This window comes from Bubalus bubalis, chromosome 15 (assembly GCF_019923935.1).
Source record: "Bubalus bubalis isolate 160015118507 breed Murrah chromosome 15, NDDB_SH_1, whole genome shotgun sequence".
In the NCBI taxonomy this organism is placed as follows: Eukaryota; Metazoa; Chordata; class Mammalia; order Artiodactyla; family Bovidae; genus Bubalus; species Bubalus bubalis.
This window is the reverse complement of record NC_059171.1, coordinates 48,272,492-48,298,189: the sequence shown is the minus strand read 5'-3', so window position 1 is coordinate 48,298,189 and position 25,698 is coordinate 48,272,492. Positions and strand designations below refer to the sequence as shown.

The 25,698-nt window shown below is 40.7% G+C and overlaps 1 protein-coding gene across 7 annotated transcripts in view; it reads right to left on the bottom strand.

The window, feature by feature from the left end:
* NCOA2 (nuclear receptor coactivator 2) overlaps nt 1-25,698 on the bottom strand; it is a 286,213-nt gene that overhangs the window by 25,860 nt on the left and 234,655 nt on the right. For 6 of the 7 annotated variants that reach the window (XM_025265272.3, XM_025265275.3, XM_025265270.3 and 3 more), the window contains 8 exons: nt 24,045-24,146; nt 23,609-23,752; nt 19,990-20,137; nt 16,693-17,962; nt 9,694-9,904; nt 6,959-7,165; nt 3,936-4,151; nt 696-825 (listed from right to left, as the gene is read on the bottom strand). In XM_025265272.3, the coding sequence (XP_025121057.1) occupies nt 696-825; nt 3,936-4,151; nt 6,959-7,165; nt 9,694-9,904; nt 16,693-17,962; nt 19,990-20,137; nt 23,609-23,752; nt 24,045-24,146 (2,428 nt within the window). The remainder of the gene's footprint in view (nt 1-695; nt 826-3,935; nt 4,152-6,958; nt 7,166-9,693; nt 9,905-16,692; nt 17,963-19,989; nt 20,138-23,608; nt 23,753-24,044; nt 24,147-25,698) is intronic. The other variant, XM_025265276.3, reaches the window with a different exon arrangement.

Here is a 25,698-nt window from a genome sequence, read left to right as displayed (position 1 = left end):
AGACCCTCTATAAATCTGTTCCTTTATTAATCTACTCTTCCAGTTAAATCTTCTGATACTGTTTTTTTAATGTGGTAAAGTATATGAAGCATAAAACTAGATGATTCTGTTACCCTAAACATATTGTGTGGCTTCTGTAACCTCTAAGCCTCTGATTATACTGCTTTTGCCAGATGAACTGGATTCCTGCCATCTCTGCCCATTGAAATGATACCTTTCTTTTACATTTTTTAAAATCTCTTGGTCACACTGCATGCCATGTGGGATCTTAGTTCCCTGACCAGGGATTGAACTTGTGCCCTCTGCATTGGAAGTATGGAGTCTTAACCACTGGACCCCCAGGGAAGTCCCAGTGATACCACTTCTCATCAACTCTTAAGCTTTCCCCAATCACCCCAATTGAATGATCACCCCATTTATAGTACATGCTAGCTCATATTAGTTATTAGTCTACATATTTTATTTTCCAACTAAACTGCAGCATCTTTGAAGGCATATGCTCAGCTAAACTGATTTTTGGATTCCCCTCCCTCCCTTACCTCCTGCACTCCCAGACCAGTAAGTGATATAGTTTGAATACATGAAAACAGGTCAGGCACCAAGTGTTTAAAAGGATAAGATTAACTTCTGGCCTAGGGCTGAGATAACTCCTGGCACTCGTGAACTCTGCTCTCTGGGACCTCCCGAGTGCTCACCTGTTCTGGCTGGCAAACGGTGCCTGGTCTATTGGCAGAATGCTCTCAGGCCAGGGGGCGGTCTGATTTGGAGGTGCTTGTTGTTGGCTATACTGAGGTCCCCCCATGTTCATCTCCAGTTCAGATGGCCCTGAAAAGGGAGAAGAAAACAACTCCTGAATCTTATAACTTGTAATCAGCGAAGTGTCTGTTTCAGCTATGGAATAGAAAGAGAAATACCTGGCTGATAGAAAAGACAGAAATAATAATAATTAGGTGGAAATAATAAGACAGAATTTTTGTTCTGAAATAGAACAAAAGGGCAATAAATATCAAGGCTAATCACCCACTTAGAGACTCTAGATGAGCAGTTCCAAACTCCTTGTACTTAGGAATTTTTATGCTAAGTCACTTCAGTTGTGTCCGACTCGGTGCAACCCCATGGACTGTAGCCTGCCAGGCTCCTCTGTCCATGGGATTCTCCAGGCAAGAATACTGGAGTGGGTTGCCATGGCCTTCTCCAAGGAGTCTTTATATTCTTATTAACGTACAGGCTTTTGTGTAAGTGGGATGTATCTTACTGCTGTTTACTGTATTGAAAATTAAAACTGGAAAATAGAAAAAAATGATTCTTAATTCATTTAAAAATCATCATAATAAATCCACTATGTTATAAACAAGACTTTTCTTCCAGTAGTATTGAGATATAATTGACACACAGCATTATGTGAGTTTAAGGTGTACAGCACTATGATTTGAGTTACATACATCATGAAATAATTATCACATTAAATTTAGTGAACATCCATCATCTCAAATAGATACAAATGAAAAAAAAGAAAAAAATTCTTTTCCTTGTGATGAGAACTCTCAAGAGGATTTACTCTAACAACTTTCATATATAACATACAGCAGTGTTAGCTATATTGATCATGTTATACATTACGTCCCTAGAACTTATAATGGAAATCTGTGCCTTTAAACCACCTCCAACCAGCTTGCCTTTCCCTGCCCTCCCCTCCCCTCTGGTAATCACAAATCTGACCTATTTTTCTATGAGTTGTTCATTTGCAACACAGATAAGATTTTTTTTTTAAGCCAACTCTGTTGTGCATCCATGAGAGAATAATAATATCTTTATATTATTATGAGAATAGTTTTGGCCTTGCAGATCCCCTAAAAGGGCATCAAGGTCCTGGACATAATTTTGCGAAGTGCTTAGTAAGACAGGAGTAGAAAGGGGGCTCAGACAACTCAGACATGCTCTTTCTTAGGAATTCTTTGTAGAGGTTTAAAGCTAATGCACAATATGAGCTCTTTAATGATTATATTATCACTGTCTGTGGACCTGTCTTCCATTACAATAGATACTTTTCTGTTGAGTTCACAGCTTTTATGAGTTTATTAAAAATCAGAGCAATTCAGCTACACAATGAAGCTCACAGAGCCATTTTTCAAGCTCAAAAGCTATGTGTCATTCATGAAGAAAGACTGAGGATAAATGAAATTTCTGGACAGAAAGGATTTACTATGATGATTTTTAAATGAATGAATTAAGTATTTTAGAAATTTCCCAGTGTATTTCTGCATGGAAATCTGGCCATTTTTAGTATTTTTCATGCATGTCTCAAATTATGTAAATTTACACTCGGGAATCGTGCATTATTAATTGGAAGTACACTCTCCATAGAAAGGCAACATGAATGTCATCTCAGAAACAATAAGCCAAAATGTGCTGAGCAATTAAACAACTAGAAAAGAAAATCGATGCCAGGGCGGGATGACCATTCTGCATTATTATGTCAAAACCATCCTGGCATCTTTCTGGTAATGACTTAGCGTTTACTCATCCTGCACTGGGCTTCCCCAGTTGCTCAGTGGTAAAAAAAACTTGCCTGCCAATAATGCAAGAGATCCAGGTTCCATCCCCGAGTCGGGAAGATCCCCTGGAGGAGGAAATGGCAACACACTCCAGTATGCTTGCCTGGGAAATCCCATGGATGAGGAGCCTGGCGGGCTACAGTCCATGGGGTGGCAAAGAGTTGGACACAGCTTAGTGACTAAATAATAACAACATCCTGCACTATCTAAGTATATGAAAAAGTACATAAACATCACCTTATCTGAATTATAGTAACAGACAAGTGGAAGGTTAGTATGTCAATATTAAGAAACAAGAATGAGCTACATTAAGTTTTTAAAAAAAAAATAACCGTTTATTGAGATATAATTGACATACTATATACTTAGCTCACTTAAACTGTATGATTCAGTGTCTATGAGTGTAGTTGCAGAGCTGTACAACCATCACAATGATCAATTTTAGGATGTTTTCATCCTCCCACCCCCAAAAAACCTCATAATGTAATTAGGAGTAACTCTCCATTCTCCCCACAAAGCCCCAGCCCTAGGAATCCACTAATCTTACTTTATCTACAGATTTGCCTGTTTTGGACATTTCATATAAATGGTATCAAACAATGTGTCTGATCATTAATTTTAATAACATGTGAACTGTATCCAAACAGAATTCTAGTGATCCTTATATTTTCTGAGTTGCTCTGTAAGACCCTGCTCTTTCAGTGAAGACCTGGGAGAGTCTTGTGTAACAGTCTAGGGTAAAATGTGCTGTGCTTAGTCGTGTCTGACTCTTTGTGACCCCATGGACTATAGCCCGCCAGGCTCCTCTGTCCGTGGGATTTTCCAGGCAAGAATACTGGAGTGGACTGCCATTTCCTTCTCAAGGGGATCTTCCTGACCCAGGGATTGAACTCGCTTCTCTTACATCTCCTGCATTGGCAGTGGATTCTTTACCACTGTGCCCACCTAGTCTAGGGTAGTGCTCAGAAATCTGCATTTTAAGGTCCTGATGGCCATGCAGAGTTAGGGACACTGCTGTACCATTGAAATGCTTCCTTAAAATATCATCTATATGATATTTCTAGTGTTACAGTGTAATCCACTCCCTGTAAAAGTTGAAATCGGATAGTTTCAAGCAAAAACGAAACATCATAAAGGTAGTGAGTTATCTTATTTTACTGGAAAACCTGCAATTCTATGACCTGTGCAGAGATCTTCAGCAAAATCCCACATTTAATAGCTTGACACGGGGTGGTGGGGGGTGGTGGTGGGGGGTAGTGGTGGGGCGGGGGGTATTCCCTAAACCACAAATGACAAGCCTGACAGAACTTAAGGAGCTGTTCCTCTCTCCTTCTAAGAATGCATCAAACTGAAAAGCAAAGAGTACAGGAACCACCTTACCCATATTCATGACCTGAGGTTGAAGCATCTGTCTTTGGCCAGGCTGGCTGTTGGGTCTCATGGGGATGCTGGCTGTTGGGTTCCGAATCATACCTCCTTGGATCGGCCGGTTCATGGCATTGCTGGTGGCAGCACAGGTGACCCTCACGGCAGGACTCTGGGGCGCCCACTCCCCAGATGGCATGGTGGGCCGGGCAGCATTGCTGCCAATCATGCCTACAGGCAAGGCAGAGAAGACAGAGATGCGGTGACCGGAAACATAGTCAACACGCAGGAACACTAGACGCTCTTACTCTACACGAGACAGACAGTTGTTCTTAATACACAGTTAACCCGACAGCTCACGCCCTCGCCGGGCCAGATGTGGGCCTTGGGTAAGAAACACAAGCTGGCAATTACTATGAAGTTTTTCACAATAGACTTGCCACTCTTTACAGTTCGGAAAAGCTGTTACAGTTGTTCCCATATGTACTTAAGAGACAGGTGCTGTGGCGTGTGGATAACCCCAACTTCCTTCCTCAGGAAGTGAATCACATTAGCTGATATACACGTCAATGCTTTACTTTCCAAAAGGGAGGCGAGGCCAAGAGAAACAAGGTAAAAACTGATAATCAATATTCTAATTCTAAACCCAAATCACAGAGACTATCCCGTGAAGCCTTGGCCAGACTTTAAATTCTCAAATCCCTTTCTGAGCATTACAATTGGTTAAGCTTCAAAGCTGATTGAGACAGCCTTGGAAACCGGGGGAATGAGAGCATCTTTCCACTCTGGTTCTTTGTGGTCACGGCAAGGAAGCGCCCGCCGCCTCGGTGTGCCTGGACCACCTCGTTGCTGGTGATGTAGATCTAGACTGGGTAGGGACAGATTTGTAAAAATCCTCTTATGCTTGAGATAGTAACAGCTGTGCAACCACACACACCAGCGAGAAGAGCACACACTGCCGGCAGATCACGTGCTTGCTCTCTCTGGCCCCAGGATGCTGGCGATGGCCAGACACGGGCTAAAACTTGGTATCCTAAAGGGGAAGAACCCCAAGTGAGGACCCTTTGTTCTGAAGTGTTTAATAAAGGATGTGCAACAGTTCTGCTTTCAAAGATGTGACTTGCATTGACTTTAATTATGATAAATAATTAAAAACAGGGTATATTTCAGAAATGGGGAGAGCATGTATTGTGGGTGGTTTTTCACTGGTGAAATGAGAATGTACCTCATCAGGACGATGAAGAGTTAAGTGTAATTAGACTGAACAAGTTAGGACAATATTATACTAGTACATATTTTAAAAACCATTTGAAGACTAGACTTGAATGATATAAAGATATGGGAGAAAAGACATTTTCTTTTTCAAAAAATCTATTATCTAATCAATATAACAAGACTACATAAAGTCTAGAAAGCGGAAGGGAAAATAATCCATAATTTGAAATATTAATGTAATTATAACCAGGGTTGTTCCTTTCATGTTTTCTTCTTTTTTTTTTTTAAAGCAAAGCACCGACACTGCTTGATCTTTATAGTCTGGATGCCAGTCATCTCCAGGCTGCCTAGATTTGAATATAGGTATGTCCCCAAATTCCTAATGTTTCTCCAAGAACCCAGACGTTGCATTTCACTGATAAGGAGCCACCTTTAATAAACTATTGGCTCCTTTTCTCTGACAGAATTTCATGTGAGTCAACATTTTACTTATATAAATCAATACTTTATCTTAAAAATAATATAAGATCAATATGGCATTGTTTCTGCAAATAAATAAATTAGTGATGTAGTCAGTGTCTGGCACATCTAGTAGGCACCCAGTAAATATCTGTTGAATGAATAAACTATTTTAACACAACATAGCTCACATTTCCCATGTGAACTGCTTACCAACAACAGAAAGTTAAAAGGAAAAAAAAAAACACCCATCTTTTTTTCTTTCAACTGAACTCTTATTTTTACTTATCTGAATGGAAATGTGATTACAGGGATGACACACCAAGCTAAAAAAAATGCCAAGAATTAAAACCTATGACTATAAGTTCTTTTTTATAACATGTTTCTTTCAATGCCTTTGTCTCCAGTTCTAAACAGTGAGCAGGACTTCATTAGAAAGCTCATTATCCTAAGGGTGCAGGATGCCCAGAGGGTACAGGACACGGTGGTTATAGCCATCAATGCTGCTGCAGTGATTCCTAGCCTGAACCGGAAGGAGGTTTGGGAGTACGGCAGCTGCTATGGGGATGACTACCACTTAGGAATATGCGTGGGAAACTTGGCAGACACCTTAAGCCACAGCAGGTCAAGGGTCAAACCAGATCACAGGCAACCTTATACATTTTAAAAAATGGAGTTCTTGGATCAGCTACTATTAGGTTAACCACACTACCACTTAAAATTCATTTTCTTAATTAATATTTTTCAGAATGAGAACTGCTATTGTTACAAGTATAAAAGGTTGGTGGAATTTTATACTTTCATTCTGAAATTCATGAAACACAAATCATCAATTAATAGGGAGTTTTGGGGTTATCCTGGGTTGGAAAGATCTTCTAGAGAAGGGAATAGCTACCCTCTCCAGTATTCTTGTCTGGAGAATTCCATGGACAGAGGAGCCTGGAAGGCTATAGTCCATGGGGTTGCAAAGAGTCGGACACGACTGAGCGATTAACACTAACACACTTTTGGGGTTGTCAGCAGATTATCACAAAAAGATAGCAAATTATTCTACATAAAGCACTACAAGGTCTAAAATAGTAACTGGAATAGTAGTGAAATAAGTCTTTACTGTAGGATTAGCGAGCAACTAGAACCCTTGTAAAAACAATGATCACAGCATAAAAAGGTCAGCCTACTGGGAGGCTTTCCAATTCTTCATATACCACGCTCACAGTGAAAATCTGCAGAATTTTCTTACATTCAAATGTGTTTCTAGCATAAAAAATTTCACACGAAAAATTCTACTACTTGGATGTGGAGGAATACAGCATTAAGTTGAATAACCCACCAATAAAAAGTTAACAGCGCATTTGAGCCCTTACCTGTGCTACTGTTCCCTAAATTTCCTTGGTTTCCTATCATCCCTTGATTACCCATCATTCCTGGCTGAGGTATCACTGAGTAGGGACTACTGTTTCTGATTGGTGGGAAAGGTCCAGCACCCGTTGGGCTTTGCAATGTGATGTCAAGTGGGAAATTCTGGTTTGGCAATAACCTGCCCAGTTGCCCTGGTCGTGGGTTATTAAAAGCTAGGGAGAAAACAAATGAAAATTGAAGGTTAATAGAGGATAATGGAAAATAGTAACAGAAGCAGTGTTCAGGGGAAATGTCGGTTGTAAAATCACAAAGGTATGCATGTCTGGGACCAGCTGCTTACGTAAAGACAAATTCACAGACAAAAAAAACATGGGGTGTCCAAACACAGACTTGCAATCTAATCAACAGGTCTCTTATTTACTTCTTGACAACCTCACAGAGCAATAAAGCAAAGGAAAAAAAAAGGAGAACATGTCTATTATTTACTATATATTTTTCTCCCCAATATCAACTTTTAATATTCAATTGTATTTGCTAAGTAAACTACAAATACGTTTTTCATATATTATTTGAATTTAGAAATACTGTTTTGTCACAGCTGTGAAGCCATAAATATCTCCAAATGCACCAAACTTGTGGACACATGTGGTTTGGACTGAGACTGTCATATTTTAACTGGATTTTCCTAGGAAGAGAATTAGGCTAAAAATGTCTATTCTCATTGAAAGTTAGAAGTCTTTAAGTGTGAACTCTGGTACCGAAAGTCAGTATTAAAGCTCTCAGGCCCTGTTAAATCTTCTAAATACATATTCCTTAAATTCCAGATTTATTTATATTTGAAATGGATTCTATGATTAGTTTATAAGAGTTTATTGTGTAGTAAGCACTACATCAATGCACTATACTATCACACAGACAACCAGTTATTTGCTAAGTGTTTTTACAACAACAAAGATATTGTAGATTACAATTCATAGAGCAAATATATAAAATAATATCAAGCAGTTTATTTTCTCTGAATTATATAAACAGCATGAAACAGAACATTTAAAACATACTAACGTCCTTAACAATTAGTAAGAGAAATAAACTATTTAGAAGAATTATCATTTGGAATGAAAATTATGGATATGCTTAATCTGACTTTCTCAGGTTTAGCTACTTGGATGCTATTCAATAGTCTGAACAACACCAGGAGGTACAGAAAGGGGAGAACCCATGAGTTTCCACACAGCCCTTCAGTAACTCCTCTGGGTCTTAAGCATAAGTTTGGTAGAATGTTTCTTATTCACATCTCAACTCTCTGACTTTGTGATCTCTCACGGGCCATAAGCAACCTTCCATTCCCAAACAAACTGGCAGGTCTAACACATAACCAGCATAAACTCTGTTTTGTTTTACCCTTTTCAGAAAGACCAGGAATCACTTTAAGAAAAGATCTATTAATCAAATATACGTTGTAATTTGGTTGATGGTTGCCATTTCTGATTTGAGAACAGATGCTAAGCTTTGTGGAGAAGGCAATGGCAACCCACTCCAGTACTCTTGCCTGAAGAATCCCATGGACGGAGGAGCCTGGTAGGCTGCAGTCCATGGGGTCGCAGAGAGTCAGACACGACTGAGCGACTTCACTTTCACTTTTCACTTTCATGCATTGGAGAAGGAAATGGGAACCCACTTCAGTGTTCTTGCCTGGACAATCCCAGGGATGGCGGAGCCTGGTGGGCTGCCATCTATGGGGTTGCACAGAGTCGGTCACGACTGAAGCAACTTAGCAGCAGCAGCAGCTAAGCTTTGGGTCAAACTGTATTTGAAGAGGGAAAAATTATTATGTTCATCATCTGAGCACTAAAGAGGTTCTCTGTCTTTCTACAAGATATAGCCCTTGTTCAGGAAAGATATTTCCTTCTCCTAAAAGCTACTGGATAACTTAAGGGAATTATGAAGTTTGTAAACCAAGTAAGTGTTCACACACTTCACTAAGTGAAGAAACACTTCATCTTAAACCTACAAAAACATAAAATAAAAGGGAATTCCCTGGTGGCCTGGTGTTTAGGAAAGGGGTTTTCACTGCTATGGCCAGGATTCAACCTCTGGTTGGGAAACTGAGATCCTGCAAGCTGCGAAGGATGGAAAAAAAGAAAAAGCGATACAGACTGTATCTTATAAAATAGTCTAAGGTCTTCTAGCTTTATATCACACAAATTAAGATGCATTTAGAAATCATTTCTGTGATAAATTTCCATGTAAAACTGATATTTATATGAGGATTCCAAAGAGATAGGACAACATATTTTTAATGTGTATAGCCCTTTCATGTATAAAGATTTACAATTTTGGTTAAGAAATTTTTATGAGTGAGTGTATTATTCCTAAAAAGTCAGCATAACTTTCTAAGTGTTTAGTCCTGTATTAAAACACATAAAATCTATTTTAAACTCCATTTCTGAAGGCAGTAACCGAAATGAAGAGAAGTATGACAATCATCCAAAGAACTTTTATCTACGCAGGCCAGTCTCACTCTGTGCTGACTCTATCAACCACAAGCGCCTGCAGAAAGGCCACGTTGACTAGAATCCACTCTGACTACTGTTTTGAAGGGCTGGGACAGTAGATGGTGCTATTTGACCGTTGAAACTGTGAAGTGACTAAGCTGTTTGCATCAGATTTCAGTAATCCCTGTTTCTGATGGTGATTACATGGGAATTTCTTGGCATAACCGTCAACACCCCATACTCACTGCTCTGTGGGATTCGCATTGCTGTTTTCTGGGCTCCGACAGGTGTCACGGGACTGCTTTCAGCTGTGAGTTGCATGAGGTCATTGATGATGGCTTGCTTGTCAACTGATCCAGCAGGGGCGCCTGGCCGCGTGTCCGGGAAAAGCTGCGGTAATTGACTATTCTGCAAATCATCCAAAATCTCCTCCAAGTTGTCCAGCTCACTGCCAGGCTGCAGTTAACAAACAGAAGAGTTTATCCAGTCCTACACTAAGAGTGGGCGCCGCAGGCCCACGTGCAATTGCAGCCCTAAAGGGTACAAGGAACCAGAGCCAAATGAGATGCGGACACATGCGAACCTTGGGCCTCACTGTTTATTGATAATCTTTAACAACAACAACAAAAAATTAAATTGACAAAGGCCAAATAATTTAATCTCCTGCTCCTTAATTTCCTCCTTGGTAAAAAGAGAAGACTGAATTAGAAAGAAAGCTCTCTTCCAGCACTGGGATTCATTGGCAATTTATAAATTCCCCTTTATTTTATGCTAATAATTCAATTAATCATGAGTATGAGTATTTCTAATTAACCACGTGTGTACTAGGATTTACAGTCTAGGCCCAGGTTTAGTGGTTAACTCGCTTGAAGAAATAACAACAACAAAAAACGGGTGGAAAATATGATCCAAGTTTACACGAAATCAGTATTTAGTAAATGGTCATTTCCCTTTAGAACTTTGTTTTTCTTTCCTTTTTCTTTTTTTTTTTTTTAAGACCAAGAGGTAAAAGGCACAATGAGCTTGAAGTAACCCTGAACCGCTCAGCCCCGTCTTTTCCATTTGAGTGGTGTTATTTTTTTTTACTGCTTACACTTTCAGTTTCAAATGACACTGGTTTTCTCAGTCCTCATCAGCTTAGGGCACAAATGCAGGGAGGCAGGAGGTCATTTCCAATCACTGCATCTATTAATTTGACTTTACAGAAGCTGTAAACATGTTTCTTATGACTTTTCCCTTTACTGAAATAATTTCAATTATCAACATTAAAATAATATGGTATGCAGCACCACTATTTCACAGCTAGTGCTTTTCTTCCCGAGACCTCAACTGAATTTATGTTCTTTCAAGTAGAACCTATCTGGGTGCCAAGTATTTAAAATCAGATGGTGCCAACCATGCAAGAAAATGGCTAAGTTAAACCCCAAGATTATTTCCTAGTGAAGAGAGTGGTAAGAATGATTTTCCTGATGTGTAGGTGGAAAAACACAAGTTAGGTAACTTCCCCAAAGTCACTGATGGACTTTCAATCCTTGACCATGACTAACCCTTTTGTCTAACACTAGCAATTCAAATGATATAATTTACTTAAAGCGGAATGGCTTATAGTTTTATTCTACACATGAGAAGCTGGACCAAGTTTTTTGCAATTTATGGCAAATGTAATATATATCTAGGAAGTCTTTTTACTGGACACAATTTCTCAAGTTAAGAAAGGATACAATGAAGTGATATTTTATTGGACTCTTTGTTTCAGAGTCAACTAGCTTAGCAAGAACTTGGTGATCCATTTTCCAGGAAATTTCTAATGTACTGTTAGAGCAATTATAAGACCATTTTCTAGTTAGTTTGGCCATCTGTTTCTTACAAAAGAGGCAGGGATCAAATTTGGGAGAGCTACATCTTAGGTAAGGGTTAGGTTCTAAAGTTAGAATGCTATAGTATGGGCAGACACAGACAAAGTGATCCTCAGAGCTGCTCAGGAAGGAAGCATACTGTATGTCCCCCTCCATGGGCAACACGGCCAGTGAGTGACAGCGCACACTGCCTCTCTGGCTTTACTCCGAACTGCTGAAGTCCACGAGGGAACCATTCTGCGCTGGAAAAGCCTGTAGCTGCATTTTCACACCATCGGCCCTTCAAGGGAACCAAAACCAAACCAAACTAAAACAGAGTCAAGTCTGTTGAATGGTGGGCAAAACTGCTCACACAACTTAAGCATTTAATAGATACCCATTCTTTTTTTTCCTGAATCTGTATGGACAATTCTGCGAAAGTTAAATGTATGTGTAAAGTGACTCTGTTGGAAAGCCACCTTTATCATGTTTTGCTGAACATGTAAGGTACAAACAGGAGTACAGTATCAACATCTAATGCCCTCTGAGGACAGTGCCCGGAACACAGCAATGGACACTCAGCCAACACGGTTCCCTCAGCCATTTAAACCTGTAATTAAAAAACTTCCCAGAATCAACTCAATTTCTCACAAAATTCCTATAATTTCTCAGAAAAAAAGTTTTATAAAAATTGACAAATATCCTTATAGTTGGTCTTGAAAATAGCTATGGACGTAAGAAAGAGGTTCTAATAAACTGAAGTTTATTAGAGAGTTTCCCTACTACAGTCTGATTTGTATGGAGTATTTTAAAATTGTGGGTGGAGCAGTGAGAGGGTGGGTCATTAGAAGTAATAAGTAATTTCTTGAGAAATCTTTGCAGATGCCTTGAATGAGAAACACTCAATACAGATTTATACAAATGATGATAAAAATACAATATATTAATTTCCTCAATGAATGCCCTTATATTTGCTCCCAATCCCAGATGTGTGTAAAAGAAAGCTTTTACAATACTGATTGATAGTCTGGATCTAGACTCCTACCTTTCTTTTTTACCTTTACTCTTTTCACTCAGATAAAATGACACTTTAAACCACTTGAATAGAAAAATAACTATCATAGTTTCAAAGAGTTCTAATGACAGGACTTGTGGTTTTTCATTGTGATTTAGTCTTGGGTTTAATATAAATAATGAGTTGAAAATAAGGCTAAAATTAATCTCTTTCTCCACACACACATACATTAAAATACATTTGGATGGTTTCAACCAAGTTTTTGGTTCTTTATTTCAAATAATCTGCTAATTTTTATTCAGCTCACCATTAGAAAAATGCATTATGAAAATTTCCCTACTAGAGTTAATATTGCTTTGCTTATGTTTATTTCTTCTCTATTTTTGGAGTACACATTTAAATTAATCTGTTTTAAATTTACTTCAAGAAATTTTCTTCTTCAAGGAGAGTATCTATATGCCTTTGGCTGCCTAGCAATAAACTTTGACAACTATAGGCATTTTCTTCTGCAGTCATGGAAGTTCTAGAAGGGGTAGATTTGATCACGCTAAGTTTCTGATCAAACATTTCTTCCCTCAAGTTTTTGTAAGCTTTATTTCTCATCAAAAGTTCTTCTAGTTCCTTTCTTAGGCATGATTTCCTCACAAGACAAAAAGATTAATGCCTTCCTTTAAAACGCTTTGCCAAGATACTTCAAAGTTTTGCTTAGGCATCTCTTCGAACGCTCAAATTAGCCACATCAATTTGAAGAGCTGGTTTAAACTATTTCAGGCAGAAAATGAGTCAGAAAGATTTTTGTAAAAGTTCTACAAAATGAAAATTGGACTTGATTTCTGTAATTTTTCATTTTCCTGGTTTTATGAATTTTTCATGTGTCAAATCAATTTGTTCCCTGAAGGAAATATAAAGAACATATGTATTTTAATGACGTGTATTCTAATAAACTACAAAACAATGTTTCAAAAAATTTTTTAAAAACTAGCAATTTTACGTTTGCCTAACAGAAAATTGCTTTAAAAAATGGTAACACAGTTCTACCATGTTTGGAGGGAAATTTTCAGGCCACTACCAGTTTAAAACATGGTTTGCTCTTCTAATGGAGCCAAACAGCAAGAAGAAATTCTCTACAGACTATTTCTAAACCCTCATCATAAGTGGCCCAGAAGCATTAAGAAAGCCTAAGAGTACCATTTAGTTAGTATCCTTTACACATGCTCCCTTGTGTAAATAAGTATATAACTTAAGTCAGTGAACATATTGGAAATTTCTCTGTCATTGTTTCCTGTTGGTTATGAAACACTGTAGAAACAAACGTTGTTTAAATACTCAACCCAGTGAAGAATGCTATTTTCAGTATAACAGTGCCATTGAAGTACTTCCTGCCCTTAATAAGTTAGTGATAGGTTAAACACACACTCGATAATAGTTTTTTTCTGAGTCAAAATAACAAGAAAGTTAACTGTGCAGTTCAGGCTCGCTAGCAGTTTATCTTATTAAATAAAAATGTGTTGTGTTCCCTTGAAATGAAAGAAAAGTCTTAGATAAATGTGCCTAGAAGTCAACGGGAGATAGACTCAATCTGTATTTGGGAAAAGTGAAGGAGGGAGGGGAGTGAAAGAATCCCTGTTTCTTTTTTTTCCCTTAAAGTCAGTCATTCTAACTTTGATCTAAATTTAGGTAATGCATACTTCCTGTGGTAACCTTTCTTTTCAAGCTGCAACGTTTTTGATGTTAAAATTGCTCTGAAGCAGTATTTTTGGGGTGGAGTTTTAAATGGGAATGGATAGAAGGTAAAACCAGGAACTGGGTTTCATTAAGAAAAAAATACCATGTGTATGTCTGTGTGTATGCCTGTATGTGTCCATTCAAAATGACAGATTTGTGCAGATAATACTCTGTGCTTTAAATTCCCAAAGTGAGACAGTTTTGATTTTAAAAACGTTCTTATAAATACCAATTAGAAACTGCAAGTGACTCAAGGACTTAAAAAAAACCTTCTCCTTTGTTAGTTTCTTGTATGAAGCTAATGTAATCACACAGCTAAATATAAAATTGCCAAACAGCGCCCCCCTTTCCATACCCTTTAAGTCCTTAGGGCCTCAGTCTAGGGATAGAAATAAACTGTTCCGGGAGGGAGGGACCAACCACTTAGCCACTAAGCCAAGGTGGACCTCGTGAGTCACCATCTTGCCCTCTAGCGTGTGTCAAGAAGCCTGAGTGACAGTATCTGTGCCTGCCACTCTGAACTGCCACTAGCCCTGTGTATTCTAATCTAGTAAACCTCAAAAGATTAAAACGTCTGCAGCTGTCAGTGTGGTTTTACACGACACTGTATTCAAGATATGGTTATTAAGTTTCTGCTGAGTCCCCATGTAATGATCTCACAGCATCACAGAGTAGCCGGTGTTGAGAACTCCGCACCAACAGCTAAGTTTAAGGATTCATCACCAAAGGTGTTTACACCATGACGCTGTTTCCCTCCTGAAGGGCACAAAGCCCTCACAGAATGGTAGTAGTGGGCCAGACATCAGGGTGGAAGACGGACAGAAAGCTTGTGCTCAGGACGCAGGAGGAGCCGGCTGTCAGAGGATGTGTGCCCCAGCCCTGCGCCGGGGCCCATCAGGCCTCTCCACCCTAGCACGGCCCCCAGGCTCAGCCTCCACCTAGGAGGTCCCCAGGTGGTCAGGGGTGCTAACCGCTCTTCTTCCCATGAACACCTGAAACAGCGACACCTGAAGTGTCCACTTGCAAGACAAGTTCCAAGGCCAAGTCAGTGAACCACTTTAAGTCAAGAGGTTCGGGCAGCTTCTTCACTTCGCACCCACCACGACTGAAGGCAGTGCTCCTGACATCGTGAACCCAGCCAGTTGCTGATTCCCCAGAAAGCCCCTTATGCCCAGCCATTATTGTCAGTAATGACTCATTTTTTTAACATAAACAAAAATATTAGACTGTTAGCGTTTTCCTTGTGATGTCACTACCTCAGCGTGTCATCAAGGATGACTTCGAATATTATTTTAGCTATCCTGGATTTTTTTTTTCAGGGAATTCATTTTTCAAGTAAGAACAACAGATAGCATCACCTATTATTTCAGTTTTGCACTTATGTTTGATATTTGGTGGCTCAATTATACCAAGACCCAGGCCAATTCTACCTCTCCTCTCCTCTTTATTTCCCCTTAAATAAGTTTTTACTGATGGCCTAAGAAATTCTTCAGCATCAAGCATAAGTCCTGGCTGAGAATAAAGAGAGGCAGAATGACTTTCATTAAGTTTGAAAACCAGCCAGACTCTGATCTTAAAAAGAGAGAAAGGTAAGTAAGAAATCATTTACTAAAGTCTACTCTGACCAAACCCACTTTCGAGGAAATGATTGTTTCCAAGTGAGGTGTCTTCTGATATCAGGGGTTGGTAAAGCCCAGCTGCCCTGTGTGTGAAAAGCTACCTGTTTCTGTATGGCCCATGAGCTAAGAAGGGATTGACAGTTATTAATAACTGAAAAAAATTTCAAAAGAAGAATATCTTGTGACACATGAAAATTGTGTAAAATTCAAGCATCAGTGCCTGTCGATAAACTTCGATTGAAACACAGCAGGCTTACTTGTTCCCCTAGCATCTAGGATTGCTTTTGTAGCCCTCCAGTGGCAGAGCTGAATAGCTGTGTTACAGAGTGTGTGGCAAGAAATATCACCATTTGGCCCTTCACAAAATAAAAGTCAGCATCTGCTCTATTCTCTGCCAGCAAAGGTCCATATAGTCAAAGCTATGGGTTTTCCAGTAGTCATGTATGGATGTGAGAGGTGGACCATAAAGAGGAACCACCAAAGAATTGATGCTTTTGAATTATGGTGCTGGAGAACTCTTGAAGAGTCTCTTGGACTGCAAGGAGATCAAACCAGTCAATCCTAAGGGAAATCAACCCCATATATTAACTGGAAGGACTGATGCTGAAGCTAAAGCTCCAAGACTTTGGCCACCTGATGGGAAGAGCTGACTCATTGGAAAGACTCTGATGCTGGGAAAGATTGAGGGCAGGAGGAGAAGGGGGCAGAAGAGGATGAGATGGTTGGATGGCATCATGACTCAATGGACATGAGTTTGAGAAAACTCTGGGAGATAGTGAAGGACAGGGAAGCCTGGCGTGCTGCAGTCCGTGGGGTCTCAAAGCACTGGACATGACTTTTAGCGACTGAACAACAACGACTCCATTCTTTGTTAGGCAAGAGTGTTTGGAATTTGCGACCTCAGTGAGAATTACCTCTATCTCAAAGCAAGGACCACCAAGGAGGAGGCTTATTTTCATCAGGTCCCCTGAGGCCTCAGCAGGCCCCTTGTGGAGAAATCCTTGATGGCTATGAATTAGTACCCTTGGGAGAACACTCAACAAACCTTACCTGGTCACTGGGCTCGAAGCTCATCTCCTCCTTCTCAGTTTTCATAGCTATTAATTTCGTGTTGCTGGCAGGGTCGGTCTTACTGTCCAGTCGCTCAAGTTTGGGGGTGATTTCTGGTAAACCGATATCTTTAGTATCGTCTTTATCGAGCAGATAGCGAAGTAGTGCATTCTCTTTCTTCTTGGGGCTCACTGGCTCCTGCTTGATGGTCGCCTCGGACCCAGGAGCTGTGCTGCTGGCCTCCTGGCTCAGCTCCTTGCCCGTGGCTTCCGCTGTCAGCTTTGCCAAGTCCACAGGGGAGCTGCTGTCCTGCAGGAGTCTGTGCAAAATCTTATGCTTCTCCTTGAGCGAAGTCCCATGTGTCGACCCGGGGCCGGGCAAGCTGCCTGTGGAGTCCTTGTTGGTGTCTGACAGAGAGCTGGGTAGCGGCGAGGGCTCTATCTGGTCGGATTTGGTGGTCAGCAGCTGCAGGAGTTTGGTCTGCCCCTTGCTGTCGAGGAGCCGGCTCTGCCCGTCGGGTCTCTCAGTGCTCCCGGCTGGAGGCAGGCCGGCCTCGCTGGGACCCTTCGGCTCCCCAGGGTGGCAGCTGCTCTCCGCTGGCCCTGCTGGCCCTTCTGGAGGCTCCCCGTAGAGTCCAAAACAGTCCTTGGAGTCTAAGCTCCCCATCTTGCTGAGCTGGGGGGGATTCATATTCACTGGGGAGTTTTGCAGATTGCCCATTTTGAGGTCTGGGGAGGCCAACGATGACCCCAACGAGACCCCGTGCCCCTCGCTGAGGGCCTGCAGCGCGTTGAGGGAACTATTGGTGTAGCTATGGCTATTTCCTGTGCTGCTGCAAACTCCCACGGGGGAATGCAAGCTTCCTGCGGGGGAGAACTGACTGGGAGGGATTCGAGGGCTTCCGGCCACCCCGGGGCTCATGCGATGCCTTGGTGAGAGCATGGAGCTGGGCTGTCCCGGATTCAGGCCCGGGCTGCTTTGTGAGGGGCTGTTCATTTTGAGTGCATAGTTACTACCCTGAGGAGTGGTTGCTTGCATGCTCGACACGTGGTTCATTCCCCCGGAACCACCGAACCTGCCCATGGGCATGCCCATCTGTTCTTTTGGGCCGTTCATGGGGAAGTTTATATTGCTACTGAGGGTCATATCCTGACCAGGGTTCCCACTGCACATGGCCGGGTGGGCAGGGCTGCTAGAGCTAATTGGATTCAGTGGCTTCCCCATTGCTTGTCCAGTCAGATCCGGATTCATTACACATACATTCTGCTCTCTGTAAGATGAGGAAAGACATATAAGATAAAAGGGAAGATACTGAGCAAGTTGTTATTAATTTTCAAAGATGAGATTGCTTCATTTCTTTAAAAGAACGGATGACATGGAAGGAAAAGAAAGATAATACTTTGATGAAACCATCTGCAATTATGGGCAAGATTGAACATGCAGCATTTAGGACCAAGAGGGATGTTTTCCAGTCCATTCATTAAGACGTCTGTGGTTTTACGGAGGGAGTTTGTGTTTAAATTTGACTACTACCATGTTGACATCGTATTTGCTAGACAAGACATTAGCAGGGCTCCAGTTACATACTATGCCTTGCTCATTAACTGGTATGTTATCATGAATAACTGAGAGCTTGTACTGTCTGAAAGAAATGACCCAAGCAAGCATAGCTGTCTTCAATTATTTGCCAGAGATTACAATTCCTAACAAGAGACCCATCTGTGAGCCTGGAGCTTGATGTGGGCTACTTGGCTCCAGATGAATAGTAAACCTTAAGAGGAAAAAAAAACCCGCCACAACTATTCGAAACTCTCCAAGTTTTCGAGCCAACAAAGTTACCCAAAGTGTTGGGAATTCGGTTACCTGTCTAACAAGTCCCCTGCCTGGGTTCCCCTAGAAGGCCAAGTGAGCGCCTCTCAGACCATATGCGAGGAGCTGCAGATCACCCTTACTCTGGGATCTTAGACCCTAACTCGCAGGCCACCCTACTCCACTCCTCCACTCAGGGCAGCTTTCTAAGCTGGACGATTTTCCAAGCCCTGTGAGCTTTAATTTACAGCTTGGCAGTCACTCGTGAGTTACCAAATGCATTCACAAATCCAAACAAAACAGGTTTCACAAGTTATCAAACATCAGCTTTCAGTTAGGGGGGAGCAATCTGGCCCATCTGTAATCACTTTCAGATTGTTTCACTTTGAGGTCGGATTTATTAAGAGTTGGCAAACAGGGCCGCTTGATTTTAATTTCTAAATAACAAAATACATAATTGAGAAGTATAATAAAAGGGAACTCTAGAGCAACTTTATATCTGCTGATAGTAACTCATAAAGTTTTATACAGCACACACATAAATATTTACATAACTTGAAATGCAATCATTTCCCTAAATTTGTGCTCTAAAACAAGATGGTTTATGATATTTACTTTAAAAATCAACATTCAATTTTCCTCACTTTTATTTTTTGGGGAAATGTTTACTACCTTTCAATTTAAAGTCTAATGCAAAAGGTTAATTTAAAGCTGAGAATAACAATCTAAAATACGTCTTTCTAAGTATATGTATATTTGAAAGTTTCAAATCTAAACACATGGGAGCAGAAGTCATTCTGAATTCCTGCCCAGCATGTGTCACTGCTGGGAGGTGATCTATTTTCCTCCTCTGATGTGACAGGCAGTCATTAAGTGTGAGCTTGTGTCCTTCTAGTTAGGTTTTAAAATTCTCTAGTATTGGGAATTCCCTGGTGGTCCAGTCGTTAGAACTCCCAAGTATTCACTGGTGAGGGCCTAGGTTCAATCCGTGGTCAGGGAACTAAGATCCCACAAGCTGCATGGCTCGGCCAAGAAAATTAAATGAATAAAAAAATAAAATAAAATGTATTAGTCTTAAGGCTAAAGTTCAAAGTGTAGCCTTAATTTGAATTTCAGTATCAGAAGTTGTCTTCTTTTAGCCAACAGTTTATTTTTCTCTTTCTTTTTTTTTTGATGTGACCCATTTTAAAAGTCTTTATTGGATTTGCTACAACATTACTTCTGCTTCTGTTTTGGTTTTTCAGCCATGAGGCATGGGGGATCTTAGTTTCCTAAACAGGGACTGAACTATCCATACCTCTTGCACTGGAAGTCTTAAACCACTGGACTACCAGGGAAGTCCCAATAACAAATCAATTTATATTTACATGACTGGGGTTGGTCAACAGAAATGTCTACCCAAGCAGACAAGCTCTGGGATAAAATCTGCTTTCGGAACTTGGCCTCCTGAGCTGGGCGGGGGAGATGGTGTGTCAGAACGAGGCTTACCTGTGCAGCACATGCAAAGATATCACGAGCTGAGGTTCGTTAGTAGTCTGAGATCGGATGAGCTTGCTCTTCGTTTGCGCGGCCACAAGGGTGCCGTCGGACAAGGAAAAACGGTAGATCTGACTGAATGCCAATCCCTGTCTCAGCACTGCAGGCGAGCAAGGAAGCAGAATGCATGGTTAGAAACAAAACTGGGGGTGGGGGTGGGACCAGACATGATAACAGTAATCAACTTGGTTAAGTTTAATATTTTCCTCCCAGCAGGCTGAAGAGAGTTGTAAGTAATACTTTATGACAGAACATTATCCATTATCCATTTTTAAAAGCATATTTATTTTCCTCTCAAGATGCCAATAATTTCAGTATACTGGGATTTCTTCCCTGGAAATGAAGTTTTGATTCCCCAACCATATTCTTTTAAAAATCTTCAGTATCATGGTGAGATCGAGTATAAACAATTTATTAGCTCAAAAGAAGTTTTGCAATGATTTGTCTGAAACGTTAGGAAGTAATATGATGTTATAAACAGGATTACCTCTAAAGGGTACAATGTGCCTTTAATTTCTCTTTAATACAATAGTAAATATTATGTAAAACTTATGACACTGAATATATCCTCTGAATATTCATCTTGAAGTTACAAACTATTTAATCCATTATATCATAGTACCATTTTCCAATTTTGTTTCTCAGTGTGTAAGATATATTATTTCTGTGGTCAGGGCAACAGGAAGTAAAACATAAACAACCAGAGGGATCTTTTCAGAGAAAAAAGAAGGCTAAATAGAAAACGGAAATAATAAAAGCACAACTCTGAGTGACATGGAATTGGTTTAACATCTGGATAATGACATCAGTTATTTCCATTTTCAGGACTACAGCAGAAAATATAACACTAGGCTAAAATAATTTCTCTCGAAATTTCAGATTTATCTTTAAAACAACTGCATTTTAAAGCTGTCAAATACTGCATATTAAAAAAAAAGAACATTTGATTCAGCCACATGGTTTAGTTACCTTACCTCCTAAACCATTTTAAGACGACTGCCATTTTTTACCACATAATCCTCAGCACAAATTTTGTGGGTGGAACAGTCAGTCCCAAAGTGACCAAGTACATTCATCATTCCACAAAATTACCAAAAGACACACACACACACACGAGCAGGTACTGACATACAATGAAGATTCAGACTTTTTGGTAAAATTTCGCTTTGAGCAATTTCCCTGGTAAAGCGCCTCCGCAGTTCCAGGTAGGGACACACAGGATTTAGGCATCGCTTTCTACTACCAACTGTTGCATGATTCCTCTGAGGCGGCAGTACTGGAAACAAATGACTGTACATATGTGCATCTGGCTTTCCATACTCAGTGTGCCAGCCAACGGCAGCAGGAATACCATTTTTATAATAGGACTCGTATTTCCAGTGGCTTATAATTTCAGAATTTTATCCGACCTTGGCAGTGATCCTTTGAGATTTTCCATTACCATTTGTCTACATCAAGAACTTCCACTGAGCAGATTTGTGTCAGCAAGCCCCTGAACGCATTCAGGAAGCTCCTCCATGTAAACAAAGTCTTCTGGTAGATTTTTATTCAATACTAATGATTACCTGCAATCCGACTTATTTCATACACTTGGATGAAATGCATTTTATACATGGTAGAGTTTCCTTTCAGTGGGTCCCCTCTGTTTAAACCTAGCGCTGTGCCTAGTACATATGTGTAAACCCTTGTGTAAGGAGTCAGGAAGCCACAGGATTAAACATGGGGCATTGCTACTCAGAGCCCAAGGACCCTGAACACGGTTGCTGGGGGATTTCTTATTCTTTGTTACTGTTTTTTTTATTTTAAGCCAGATCTAGTGAAATGGCAGGTAAGTTATTTATTTCTGTCAAATGTGGCATCTTTATTTCCTCTTTTTCTTTTGCACTTAAAGAAAAATACTGGAAGACACAAATGGTTGGATTTAGTACTTATTTCTAAGAAATGTGGATGAAGAAGATAAAAAGGATAAACAGGATGAAAAAAAAAATAAAGGTTATTTACCATGACTTGTATTTTTTCATAAGCAATCTTAAAAGCATAAACTTTTTAACATACAAACACTATTGAAAAATGCCAAAGTTTCAAACTGTGGTGCTGGAGAAGACTCTTGAGAGTCCCTCGGACTGCAAGGAGATTCAACCAGTCAATCCTAAAGGAAATCAGTCCTGAATATTCACTGGAAGGACTGATGCTGAAGCTGAAGCTCCAAAACTTTTTGGCCACCTGATGCATAGAGCTGACTCATTAGAAAAGACCCTGATGCTGGGAAAGATTGAGGGCAGGAGGAGAAAGGAGTGACAGAGGATGAGATGGCTGGATGGCATCACTGACTCAACGGACAAGAGTTTGAGCAAGCTCAAGGAGATAGTGTAGGACAGGGAAGGCTAGTGTACTGTTGTTCGTGAGATCTCAAAGAGTCGGACATGACTTAGCAAGTGAATAGCAACAACAGCCATGGATGCACCTTAAATGGAAGATGACAAACTAAAATTGCATTTTCAATACTGAGTTGTAAAATTTTCTGCAAATCTGGAGACAATTTGCCAAACCCAGTTACAAAGCACAGGGCCCCATACCTCAAAGGCAGCGTGGCTCTGATGGAATCCATGCTGGTAACCAAGTGCCCCAACCAGGACACGTGGGGCCCATGAGAGAAGGGTCAGAAGACTGGAAGTGAAAAGTATCTCCTTCCACAATGGAGTCCTTAATAAGCACTAAAGAAAGGATTTTTTTTCTTTGTTCTCGCCAATTTAGCAAAAGACCAGAATGCACCTGAGAAAAAGTGATGCTGCAGAACAGCAGTGGGAGTAGTGAGGTGGAGCGATGGCCAGGACGACCCTCAGGTCCCTCCAGGGCTCACACTTTCTAATCAAAGGCTCCTGGGTCCGTGTCACCTGCATCAGTTCCCCATCGACAGCGTGGGAGGCAAACACCCACGTCCCTGGGTGGACCGTGGGGATCAAGCGGCCCACAGGAAGGGGGCCAATGCCAGGGCAGAGGCCAGGTGCTCAGAGAGGGCTGCTGTTATTACTGAAAGACGACTGACATTGTGGGCTGAGCTCCAGGTGTCCTATTAACCAACTGTATGACCCCAGACAAGTGACTTCATCTCTTTCTAGAAGCGACGTCTCTTTCTAGACTTCATCTGGAAGGTGGTGGCGGCGGAGGGCCTCAGGATCCCACTGTGACCTCTACCAGGAATTCACCTGTTCTTGCAAATTTCCTTTCATTCTTATTTTCACAGTATCCTTATGATTCAGGTGGTTTTTTCTTTTTGGCTATTAGAGGGGACCCGAGAGCACCGTCTTACATGTCTAAAAGCCAGAGCATTGAAGAAAATGATCTCATTCCCTTTCATTTGCCTTTGTGAGAGGTTATCATCTTCAATTTGACTTCCTTCCTCACGCTCTTAACCCTACAGTTCCTCCTATTCAATTTCCCTTCAGATGGCGGCAGTCCTGGCCAAGAGTCACCAGATCTAAGCCCCCAGGGTGGGTTCAGGAATCACTGTTGCAGAGAGTGCTCATCAGCAAGATGAACTTCAAGAAGAGTATCACTGAGAGATTGTTACCTTCGTGATGATGCCTCTTTGCGTAAGACACAGACTCCCCCTCGTGCTGTGCGTGGAACTTCTGGATGCACCTCCTCACCAGGTCCTCCCAGCCTGGCTTCATGGCTGCCCGCATGGTGCTAGTGTCCAGGGACGTGATCTTGCCTAGTAAACAACAGTGAGCATTTGACCTACACACTGATCTATTCTTTAGAGAAATAGTTAAATCTTAAAAAGATAAAAATTGATTTCTTTAGGAATAGGTAGCGTAAGTGCATGGACCAGGAGGGTGGAAGGTGAGAAGAAGCGTCCCCCCACCACCCCACCTCCAGCTTCTGCCCCAGCAGCAGCTGCTATGCTCAGCTTCTTCATCAGCTTCTAGACCCATTCTTTGTGTTGACAAACACCTAAGTATTCTAGAATGATTTCTTTGCCCTTCTCTACTGAGAAAATTTACCTTGGAGATCTTGGCGAGTAGTGAAACTTTCTGATGAGGGAAGAGCTGGTCTCTCCTTCATGGGAACTCTTCTAGCCACACAAATCAAGCAGGACTGCAAATCTTCAATCACATACATTGATGGTTATCATAGGAGCCTTTTGTAGTGTTTCAAACAAAATCAAATGCACTTATGACAGCACAACCTTGTAGGTCAGTAAGGGAGAGAGCAACGAGACACTATGTACCTCTGGTCCTCACCTGGAGTGCGAAGCAGCTGGGGGAGGCTGAGATATGGGGAGCTGAGGATAAACTGCTGAAGCCACACGACACATGATGAATGCGCATCTGCCATACTACAGGTGACCATCCGAAAGCATCTCCCCAATGGTGGAAATGAATGGAACCCTTTCTTATTAACTGGCTGATATTAACAACCAGCTGAATTCTTAATAAAGCCTACAAATGATGACAACTGAAACTGTCAAGGGTTTTCTCTTTGAGTTTTAGGTTCATTAAGATATAGGAAAACTAGATATACATTCTCCTGAACTATGTTGATGCTCCTAACAATGGCAATATGCAATTTAAAACAAAGTATATAAACAGAGTCTAGACTCAGATTCAGAGAACAAATCCTAGAAAATGCAGTGTGTCTCAAGTTTAGTTTCTTGGCCATGGCTAGGATCTCACACAACTGATGCTAAGCATTTATTCCTTACCCTACTTCAACTGTTTTATGTGTCTGTGTTCACTTCTGGAGATCAGGGAGGATGTGTTTTATCTTGTAACATGCAGAGCACACTGCAAGCCCTTTCAATTTCAAAAGTGCTGGATAAAAGGTTGATTAAAAAAAAGTCTCTTCATATCTTATGTCACTGATGTATGATTTTAAATTTGGGAAAGAATGTCTTTAAACATATCCAATAATAGTATCACAAACATAAATGTAATCCTCATCTTCAACATAATAAAAGCTAAATTTTTGAGCACTTACTATGAGATAGACATCTTTCTAGCTGCTTTATAGGCTACTGATTCATTTAATCCTCTTAACAACTCTATGAGGCAGGCACTGGCATTATTTCCACTTAACAGAGGAGAAGCCAAAGCATGAAGTTTCAGTAACTTACCCAACATCACATAAAATTTTGGGGAAGCGAGGATTTGAACATGAGTGCACCATGGCTCAGAAACCCTACTCTTATGCTATACTATGTAAACATTCAGAATCAGATTTTAAACAGACAAACATGTTGACATATACAGCACAAAACCATAAATTAGCTCAGCTATAGAATATGGCTTTAGATTATTACAGATGAATTAGCAGCACTTACTCTGTTGCATATAGGAGAATAAAACAGCTTGACATTCCATCTCTACGTAAAAATTTAATTTTGAAAACTATGTATCATCTGTGACAGCTCAATTACTTCCTTTCCAATAAAATTTAAATTAAAAATTACTTACATATTTTTTGAAAAGAGGATTAAATATCTATGCCAATCATGGTACAGGCATGCTCATTTAATCCTTATTACACTGTGATACGGGAATTGTTGATTTCACTGGTTAAGAGAATACGTGGGTGTTCAGAGAGGTTGAGAAGCTTGCCCACAGTCAGCGCTGATATGCAGTTGATGTAGGAGCTGGCCTGTCTGATTATAAAGCC